This window comes from Vicia villosa, unplaced genomic scaffold, assembly GCF_029867415.1.
Source record: "Vicia villosa cultivar HV-30 ecotype Madison, WI unplaced genomic scaffold, Vvil1.0 ctg.000534F_1_1, whole genome shotgun sequence".
In the NCBI taxonomy this organism is placed as follows: domain Eukaryota; kingdom Viridiplantae; phylum Streptophyta; class Magnoliopsida; order Fabales; family Fabaceae; genus Vicia; species Vicia villosa.
In genome coordinates this window covers 563819-575335 of record NW_026705246.1, presented here as the reverse complement: position 1 = coordinate 575335, position 11517 = coordinate 563819, and the positions used below count along the sequence as shown (strand labels likewise).

At 32.5% G+C, this 11517-nt stretch overlaps 1 protein-coding gene across 1 annotated transcript; it reads right to left on the bottom strand.

Annotated features, from left to right (window-relative positions):
• Positions 1 to 7658: 7658 nt before the first annotated feature.
• LOC131629211 (uncharacterized) lies at positions 7659 to 8865 on the bottom strand. Its single transcript, XM_058900006.1, has one exon. It carries the CDS (start codon positions 8554 to 8556, stop codon positions 7933 to 7935), a length of 624 nt encoding a protein of 207 aa, XP_058755989.1. The 5' UTR covers positions 8557 to 8865; the 3' UTR covers positions 7659 to 7932.
• Between the last annotated feature and the right edge of the window lie 2652 nt (positions 8866 to 11517).

The window sequence follows — 11517 nt, the reverse complement described above, 5'->3', positions numbered from 1 at the left end:
CTGTAACACCCGGTATGTAATTAAATATTTAATTAAATATTTCCAGTTTATTTTGAATTTAATTGTTGAATTTGTGGAGTGTTGAGAATTGTTGACATAGGTTGTTATGATTAATTAGTCGATTAATTAATTGATTAAGTTGTAGAAATAGTATTGAAGAAATACTAGATTTATTATATGGACTTAATTAAGTGATGGTGGTAGTAAAAGGTGGGGTGAGAATGTTAGGCCCAATAGGTTTAATGAAATTAGGTTAAGATAGGGATTAGGTTAATGAGAAGGGAAAAAGTCTTGGGGAATTGGTCACGGGAAAATGAAGAGAAGAGAGAAAATAGGAGAGAAACTCATTCCCATTTTTCTTGCAGCAGTCTTACTAAATTGAGGATCCCCGATTTGTTAACCGTTGGATCATGGCCAAATTTTGAGGGTAGGTTTGAAACACCTATATCTAACTTTTGACCGTTGGTATCTTCAAAATAAGGTATGAGTTGCGAGATATCATCATCGCACTGTAGCTGCATATTTGGGAGAATTTTCAGCTTTTGATTATGATTAAAAGAGGCAAGGGTTAGAAGCTAAGGCTAGAAGGCTTCGATCGGTAGAATTATAGAGTAATCTCCAATCCAAGGTAACGGTGGGGTTCTGACTCAATAATGGGATTTATGATGAATTGTATGTGGGATTGGGTTTGTATAATTGCCTCTGTTTGTGGTTGTGTAAAATTGTTGCGGTGTGTGGTTGTTTGTGGTGGTATTTCTGATATTGCTGAAATTATTCTACTGTCAATGAATCTATTGTTGAAAATTGTTCTATGTTGATGTTGGTATAGTTGTTATGTTGTTGTAATAATACGTTGTTGATATTGTGATGTTGGTGACGTGATTATGATTATATTATCGTTATGATTATGCTGTTGATACGATGATGATGTTGTAGGCCTATGGCCAGTGTTGTAGTGACGATATAGGCTTATGCCTTTTGTGATGATGATTACCTATAATAATTGGTAATAACAGTGATATAGATGTGTTATACCCCAAAATTTGCCCGCATCTTTTTTCAAGAAAACTTCAATCTAAAAATTAAGAGTTTCATATAATCTTGGATTTTCACATCCTGATTTATGAATACTTGATTTTTAGAATTTTTTCTTATACAGTATTTTGGCTTGCTGTTGAATTTATTCTTACGCAAACGCCAGTTGCTGTTTATTGCTTCACACACGCTATTTATTTGATATTTGTTTACAGATAAATAGTACTGACGCAATTGGTACAGAATTAAATCTTTTGCAGGCGCAGAGTCCGGGATTCAGACTGTACTGGTAAACAAGTAAATTATTACTAATTTTTGTTTCCCACTAACTTTTGTACTATATTCCATTATTTTCAAAATCTCTTTTCAAATCTCTTTTTCAAATCTCTTTTTCAAAAATCAAATCTTAACTTTATTCCACACATCTCTCTTTTTCCCAACACTATCATACACTCTCTTTCAAATCTTACTTCCACTCAAATTTTCCTTTTGTACGGAATCACTTCATTCCCCAACATCTCTATCCCTCTTTTCATTCTATAAATACCTCTCATTTTTTCCATAAAATCTCACATCAAATTCTAAATCATTTCTCAAATTTCTACTTCATATCCATTCTCTCTTCCTCCCCGACAAAATGGCGAAGCGGATGGAAACATGTTTTCTTATGGTCATCACCATTGCTACGGTGATCATGTCCTTCTTCTGTCTGCATAGTCCTGAAAAATGGACCTGCGATGGTTACACTCCCAATCATCTATTTTCTGTTGGTCATAGCATGGGTTATTAATCGTCATTCTTAAAGTTTACCGTATCTCTTATTTTCTTAAATGTACCGTTTACTCGTCGTACCGTTCATTATAGTATGTAATGTTTGTACTGTCAGTATTAAATGTTGTACTATTTGTCATATTGTTGCTTAATTATTCAGATAATATTTTGTGTGTTTTCTTCCAGTCAAATATTTATGTTTCTGTGCATTAAATGATTTTTAGGGTTATTATCGGTAATTTTGCTCGCGTACAGTAAATAATAATTATTTATTATGTCTGTGTTTTTTAACAAGTCATGTAAATAAACTTTCATCTTTCACATAAAACAAAAACAACAAAAAGAAAATTAACTTTGACTGTTGATTTTTCACTGTAACTGTTACATGCCTGAATAGTCAGTTGACAGTCAAACTGCTGACAGTATAATTCTCCGTGTTTTGTACCATCAATCAAATCAAACTTTTGCATTTCAAAATTCCAAGATTTTTGTCCTAGAAGTCTTTTGAATATCACATGATTAGCAGAGACTCAGCACTGCACAAAAATCAGGTACGCTTAACTGTCTCCTACACAAACAGTCCCTGATTAGGGTTTATTGTTTTTTCAGGAGAAACAAGTTTTTGAGACCTCAAATGGATTTCATGGACCTCCATACATCTCAAAGTACCATCATACAAATTTTCAAACTTCAATTCACTCAGACGCACCGTCAGCAGCTCAAACAGTCAACAGACGACCCGTTTGACCAAAAAAGTCAACAGACAATCAAAAATGAAATTTTTTGTCAACATCCATATTTTGTCAAAGGATTCATCATTTGATCATTGGATGGTCATAATTCATCAAGGAAAGATCAAAAATCAACAAAACCCTAAGATTCAAAATTAGGGTTTTCTCCTAAAAAGTCAACTGAACTTTGACTGGTCATAACTCTCTCATCCTTCATCCAAAAAATTCAAACCAAAGCTCATTTTGAAGGAAATTAAATTATCTTTCAAATGCAATTGGTCCCATGGTCATTAGGTTCACCATTTGAAAAATATGAACCAAGACATTACAGGTCATTTTCAAAGTCAACAAAAAGACACTTTTTTCAAAAGGATACACAAGGAGCATCAAAAATCATTTTGACATGAGACCAAATACATTGGTTAGAGGACTCTTTGAGGTTTCCAAAAAGTGAAAGATCTCCTTCATATGACAAAAATTGAGGGATTTACACCTTGTTGAAGTTGGCTAAATTTTGGGAAAATGCATAAAACCAACATTGCTCAAAAATGTATTTTTTCCAAATGGGGCCAAGTTTTCATAGTTCAAACATGTTTGCCATGATATAATGTGCCTCCCACGACCAAGACAAAGCCCACACCATTTTTATTCATTTTTGGTTTAATTTTATCCTATTTTAAGATTAAATGAAAATGGAAAATGGAAGGATAATGCATAGCTTAGTTTCTAAGCATGAGTCACCAAAGAATCTTTAATTTTCTGCAGAAGATTGAAGTACAAGGCAAGAGAATTGAAGAGGAGCAAGACTTGGTCAACAATTCAAAGGTTTTTAATATTTAAAAATCAAGAATTCCACAAAGGCAATCAATGCTTCTTGGCTTGGATTCTAAGCACAACATGGCCTATAAATGAAGCTGCAAACTCCATCAAAGAGAAGAGAGAGGGGGGCACGAAAATAACAAGAGCATAGTCATAAATTCCATAAAGTTGAGATCATAATTCATGGTTACATGTACATAAAACTCATGCTTTAAAAGTTACATATTCATGCCTTTTTTCTAACTTTCGAATCTCACAACTTAACATGTTTTAATACCAACTAACACTTCTAACAAGTTGCTAAGATGGTTTAGGGAAGATTTGAACACTTACATGCAAGTGTTAACGTGAGAATACACATGTACCATTCTTGAAGTTTCAAACATGTGAACGTTCGAATCCCATGATGCAAGCGTTTTTAGCCAAAACTAATGCCACCATCGTGTTCAGGAGGTCATTTTAAGTTGACCTGGGTGCCCCTTGTTTTTGTTAATAGCCATTTTTGTAGGTTTTTTGAAAGCATGGAAATCTGAAAGAAAATCCGCAGGAAAATCCGCAGGTAAGTCTGCAAGAAAATCCGCAGGTACCAAGGAAGAAGATGATGAATAGTGAGGTTGAATCTTTGACCGCACGCATGGCACATCTTTCTCTTCCCATTCGCTGGTCAACCAGCGTGGACCCCACTCTGGACTCTCAAAGTCAGCATGATCTCATGCTACACCTCTAATCACGTGTACCATGTGACTCAAAATCTCAGCCCTTGATCTCCACTAAAAATCAATCTAACGCATTAGAATGAGTCCCGTAACATGGACCTCATTTAATTACCACACATGATCATATCTTTTTATATTTTCTATTTTTATTTTAATTTCTTTATAAAATTAATTAAAAATAGTTTTAAATATCCAAAAAAATACACAAAAAATATTTTTAAGTTTCTAAAATAATATTTTATTTCCTGATATAAAAATATTTTATTTTTCTTCATAATTTAAATATTTTGTATAATTAATTAGATAATATGCATATATTTATCTTTTAATTATTTTCAACCAATCAAAAATCATAAAAAAATTGTTCTTTATATTAAATATTGTTTATATATCATAGGCTAATTTTATACATATTTAGAATAATTTTCTCTTTAAGTTTTAATTATTTGTGTAATTATTTATACAATTATGTGTTAATTAACTTAATAATTTCAAAATCAACTTCAAAATTCCAAAAAAAATAGTTTTGTTTTAAAATTAATTAACAAGCATTTTGAACATATTTTAAACTTAATTTTTAGGTTTGAAATTTATTTTCATCTTTTTTCCTCATTTTAATTTAATTAGTCATGCATTAATCATAATTAAAAACAATCATAAAAAATCCAAAAACATTTCTTTATTTCCTTGCAATTTAAATTCCTAGATAAATGTATAGGTTGTCAAATTCATGTAAATAGCGTAGTTTACATTTCCTGCACAATCGATGTAATAGCATAGATTTACTTTCCGCATTTTACATTTCCGCATTTTAAATTCCAGCACATATAAACTGCGTGTATGCCAAAGATAAAATTGAATCGTTAGATCACTAACTTCAAAGATAAAATATTTGAATCCAAACACAATCACACTTGCACCTCTTAGGGTAATCCCTTTCTCATTCTTTTCAAAATCAAAATCAAATTCTATTATTTCAAACGCAAAATCGAACTTTTGTTTATATCCGGTGAAAGGATAGATTTTTAAAGGAAATAGGATAAAGACCTTATAACTCAGGGTAGACCTCCTAATTTGCTTGCTCAAATCAAAACAAACAAATCTCTCATATATCATTGTTTTTCAAAATAAAACTTTCAAAAAAAGACAATACTTTGTATATATCCAAACGAGGATCATTACGAAGTTAACGTTCTTTTTTCAAAAAACATCTTTTGAAAGATAAAAACACTTTGTATACATCCGCACAAGGATCATTACAAAGTCAATTTACAAAGGTATTTGGAACCACATACGAGCATTTCAAGGCAATCGAAAAGTAATTGAAAACAAGTAAGCTAAGCAAATTAAAGAGCCCATGGATAACCATGGATACAAAGGGTGCTAACACCTTCCCTTTGTATAACCTACCCCCTTACCCAGAATTTCTTAAAGGTCTTTTTTCTGTTTCTTTTATAAACCTTTCCTTAATTGGATAAAATAAAAGGTCGGTGGCGACTCTCTGATTTTCAAGCACAAAAGCAGAAACAAAAAGAGTCAGTTCGCGTATCTCTCCGCGAGAGGTATGGCAAAAAACCGAGCGCGCGACAAGATGTATGCCTCGTGATGAGATTTTTGTTGTGTTGTATGTGATTGTTGCATTCATTGAGCCGCATCCATTGCATAATGCATGCCTGAAAATAATGGAAAACACGACGGCCTGAAAATTATGGCAAACACGACGGCCGGAAAATGGCAAATGTTTAAGTTGGCCTGAAAATGGAAAAAGTGACGATGGCCTGAACGACAAATGTTTAAGTTGGGAGTTTTACTCCAAATGGTACCACATGCATATGCATTGTTATGAGTCACATTTCGAGTTGATTAATTGTTGTTGATGATGTTATTGTGATGATGAATAAGTGTTGTATTAAATTGATGATTTTGTTGTAATACGTTGTTGATGACTTAGTGTAAAATTATGCTAACGATTTGTTGTGACATGTATTGTTGGAAAGATGTGTAATGGTTATTATAACTATTATTGTAATTGTTGTTGCTAATTGCTATTATAGCTATTGTTATAATTGTCGTTGCTATTTGTTATTATATTTGTTGTTATAATTGTTATTTGAAAGTTGTGAAGTGGTAAATTATACGATCTGATTTCTATTATATTATTTATCATGCATCGTGTTATATTGTTAGAAATCTCACCCCTTCTACTGATGTTTCCCCTACCATAGGAAACAGTGGCGGATGTACATACAAGTTTATGGGGGCTGATGCTCCCACCAATTTTTTCTTGCCATTAAATATTACCTATAGTATTTCTCTCAATATATAAAATTTGGAATTTCTTGCCCCCATACAATTTTTACATTTTGCCTAATCTCTCATTAAATCTCATTAATTTAGTTTTAATAAACAACTTAATAATTATATAAATTTTATTTTATCAAACAATATTCTTAAGTAACCAATTTTTTTATTATCAATTACCAAATAAAGATTTAGTTATTTTCTTCTAAATTCTTATTATCATTTTGATCAAATAAATTGTATGTTAAATGTTGTTATTACCTTAAGTTGAATTATGAATTATCATGTTGATTTTGAAGTTGTTTAATCGAATAAATATGTTAATCGAATTGAAGTTGAATAATATTAATAGTTGCGTAGTGTTTTCAGTGAATAAAAGATGTAATGTTGTTACCATTGAGAAATTATGATTCCGCTGTTTAGTTGATTAATTGAATTGAAATATATTGCAATAAGTTCATCCAGGTTCTAAGTGGTATGTATCTGCATAATTTTGATTAATGTATGTTGTTTATGTGAAGTAAATGTGACATCCAGTGTATGATTAAATTTTCTGCACTCTGATTTTATTAATATTCGATGGGTAGAATTGGGGTGTTAAAAAGCCGGTTTTAAAACTATTTGGGAAGCGCATGTTCCATCGAAACTAAAAGTTTTTGGTTGGAGGCTTCTATTGAACAGGTTACCCACTAGGGAACAACTGCTTAAGAGAGGTATTATTTTGTTACAACAAGAGGCCACCTGCATTTTTTGCCATCTTGATCAAGAAGATTTCAATCATTTTATGCTGGTTTGCCCTATTCTGAAACCTTTATGGCTGAAGTTACAAGGTTGGTTGGATATTCATGTGGGGGAGGATGTTGAAGAGTGTCTTGGGTTGTTGTTATATTGGAAGGAAAACATGGTTGGGGGACTGTCAAGGAGCAAGTTTGGTGCTATTTGGCTAACAATTTTTTGGAGTATATAGAAGCATCGAAATGATATTGTATTCAATAACACAGTCGTTGATGCTGATGAAATCTTCTTTACGATGATATGGTATTCATGGTGGTGACTTGCAATTGCGTCAAAGGATAGAATTAGGTGTAACTTGTACGAATGGTTACAGAATCCACTCCTTTGTAGTTAGTGATTGTCGTCGTATGGTGTTGCTTTTTCGTTGTTTTCTTGTAAGGGTTGGAGTACCCCTAATACTCCATTCTTAATCAAGAGTTGCTTATTTAAAAAAAATGTTTCTGGTCAATCAAATATAAATTAGCATGCAATTGTAAGATCAATTTGGCCATTGAATTTTTTTCCTCAATAATATAATCATTTTATCAAAAAAAAGTTACAAGCTCTATACACTTTACATTTTTTCAGGACGTATACATATTTTTTTAATGTTTTTGAGAGAGCTTTACAAGCACATCTTTCTACGCAAAAACAAAAAACAAAAACCAAACAAAAAGAATTAAGGGGAGATGAACCGACAGATATCTCGTGCATGCATGCATGCACGTGCAATTAAACAAAGAATGAAACCATAACACTCATGATCATTGCTATTAACATGCAGATCATAAGCCTAATGACCTCATACTTAACTCATTGTAACGATGGTCCACAACATCCATACGCTGCAACCTCATTTCTTGATAAAAATGAGCGATAAACTCATCAGCTTTTGCATCAATCATGTCATCACCATCATCCCCATAATTCTCATCACTACCCTTATTCACAATCTCTTCCTCTTTCTCCTCCTCAACCATTTCATTAAGTCCCACCGCCGAAGCGTATCGGCTACTAGCCGCCGATGCGTGTCGGCTACTCGCTGGAGACGGCGTATACGCAAGATGAAACCCATCCTCCTCACCTTCATGATCATTAGCAGTTTCAACGACCACTTTCACATGTTTAAGATTATTCTGACCGTTGAGAATTTGCGGTGGAGATTTATTGCTTTGAAGATGCATAGGTCTCATGGACCCAACAAGCTTCCTCCACATGCTTTTCGACTCGTCATCAACCGGGAGAATCGCTTTCGATGATTTACGAGAATGCCCTCGCATCATGAAGAGTGCAACCTTAAAGAAATTCTTTGATCGTTTGTTCTTGATGATGGCTTTTGGTTGAGGATTTTCATCAACGGTTGTGTTTGGATTAAAGTTAATGATTGCGTTTTCAACCTTTGTCTCCATTGAAATGAGTGTTAAAGGTTGAAGAAAGAGGAAGGTTGTATTAAAACTAATGTGATATTAATTAAAATTAATGTGACATTAATATCACCTCACCCTGCGTTTTCCTGCAAAAAGCAGGGCGAGAATTTAAGGGAGCTTGAAATCAATCAAAGTGTGGTGAGAAAATTAGGAGACAAAAACAAGGTTAAATAATAATTAATTGTTGTTATTAAGAAAATTAGGAATAATTGTTTGTTATATTGGTTTAAGAGACATGAAGACAGCAAAGCACGAATATTCGTGTGAGGTTAAGTGTTGTTGTTAAGAAGAGGTTTGAAAGTTATGTGGGAACGCGCGGTTGATTCTTAGAATGACTATTATAGCCTCCTAATGGAGATTGTTGTTTGGATGAATCTAATGTTAGTATGGAGAAGGGTCGAGAAAATAGTAATTGCATGGGATGGGGTTTTGCGGGTTTTTAGGTGAAGGATTGTGGTGCAAAGAGGGAATGGTGTTTGTTTTGGGAGGATGTTGTAAATGCTAACGTTAATTTATGCTACTCTCATTTTAAATGGTCTTCTCTCTTTGACAAAAAAAAAAAAAAAAAACAGCATTTCTCTCTCCACTCAACTAACATGAAATGGGATTGAAAAAAAAAATTTATTTATTTTCCTAGTATAATAAAAGAAAAAAATTTAGTGGAAGAAACAAAATTATGGATTACGAGATGCAATGTTCTAAGAGAACTTCTTAAGATGAAATCTCTAAAAATTCAAAAATGTTATTCGAATATGTAATCCCTGAACACACCCTAAATCAATTTTTAAAATGTTTCCGAAATGCATATTTGAAAACATCTCTGTTTACACGTTATTATTATTGAATGTTGATTTTTGAATATACATATCTGAAATAACCTTTATTTTAAAAAAAACAATAGGGGTTATTTCAGATATGCCTATCCGAAAATCCCTATTTTCGTTAAAAAAAAAGGTGAATTTAGAGGTTAATAATCGAAACATGCCTTGGTGGCAAGATAAGAATTCTTGGGTCCAAATTACTACAAATCACACACCACAAACAGAGATAAGCCAAACATATTCTAACCTTGCTTTTGTCTACTTCAATGGTGAGATGTCGCCACTTCAATTTAGGTTCTCTAAGGACACGCCTCTCGCCGAGCTAATTACCATACTGGATTCTCTCCTGCAATATCCAGAATATTGAAAGGTGGTCAAGTTTGAGTATTCTTCACCGTCACTTGACACTTAAGGAAAGATAAAGTTCACCAAGTTTGCACTGAAGACAAAATGACAATTTAAAAGTTATGTGAAGTATTTTTCACTGATACTCTACAAAGAGTCTGATTGAATTTCTCTTTGTTTGAGAAATTATTGAGTGGCCAAATAACCATTATTAATTTTTTTTGAAGAATTATTTGAATTTCTCCTAATTTGAGACATTATTACAATTGGTCTTTATATAAGATATTACGAGTGGTATTTATACCATATTCGATTAGTCTTTATACCTGACACAATAAGCGGTCTTTCTATAAGATATTACGAGTGATATTTATACCATATTCGATTAGTCTTTATATCTGATACAATAAGTGGTATTTATATCATATTCGACTGGTCTTTGTACCATTGGAGGATGTAATTCTAAACTGATTACCTATCTGAAAAATAGTAGTCGCATATTATAGAACTGTGTTGTTTTTTATCTTGAAGGCGTTGTGGTTAAGTGAGTGATTTGCATAATTTTGGGCGGTGCCACAAAATGTCTTAAATGTTGCGACCTATTCTGCGACTCAACACAATAATTTCTTTAGTGGCAATTTTTCAAAATCATGAAACAACAGTTGTAAGACGTTTCAAACCGCCACAACTATCGAAGAAATTATTGGTACTTCTGCGGTTGCTGACTCTAACAAAACATTCAAGTTTGAGGAAAAAAACTTCAAATGCTGCCAACAAAAAATGTGATTTTTCTTAACCCTAAAAAGGTTGCCAAAGTTCTAACTGATGATATTTCTATTGTTTCTTCTAAATCAGCCGAGCAAACTAACAGTAAGAAATTTGTGGATTCTAATGGAACACTTAATAGTGTTGAAGTTGAATCTCTTACACAAATTAAAGCGAATGATTTACAACTAAGGAAAGAAATCACCTTATGAAAAAACAATGATTATCTCTACAAAATCATATTGTGAATGGACCTGCAGATGACTTGCATGATTATTATAGTAGTTGTGATATTGGAAGTACACACACTAATTATAACAACATCAACACATTGTTGTACCCCAATTTTTGACCTCTGAGATCCCATCATTTTCTAAGTGTTATGATCATTATTGTTATACCCCAAAATTCGCCCGCGTCTTTTTTTTCAAAGAGAAGTCAACAGACTTCTGTCTAAAAATTTGGAGTTTTATACAATCTTGGATTTTTATTTCATAAAAATCCTGATTTTAGAAATACTCAATTTTTAGAATTTTTTATACAGTATTTTGGTTCGCTGTTAAATTTATTCTTACATAAACGCCAAATACTGTTTATCACTGCATACACTGTTTATTTGAGATTTATTTTCAGATAAATAATGCTAACGCAGTTGGTACAGAATTAAAATTTGCAGGCGCGGAGTCCGGGTTTTAGATTATACTGGTAACAATTAAATTATTATTGGTTTTATTTCCCACTAATTTTTATTTTTATACTATATTATTTTTTCAAAATCTCTTTCTTTCTTTTCAAATATCTTCCTTTATTTTCAAATCTCTTTCTTTCAAATCAAATTCTAGCTTTATTCTATACCCCTTTTCTTTTCAAAAACCTACCATACTTTTTTTTCAAATCCTACTACTATTCAAACGGTACCATTCCATTCCCAACGTCTCTATCTCTCTCTTTTCACTCTATAAATACTCCTCATTTTTTTCATAAATTCTCACATCAAATTTCACTCATCTCC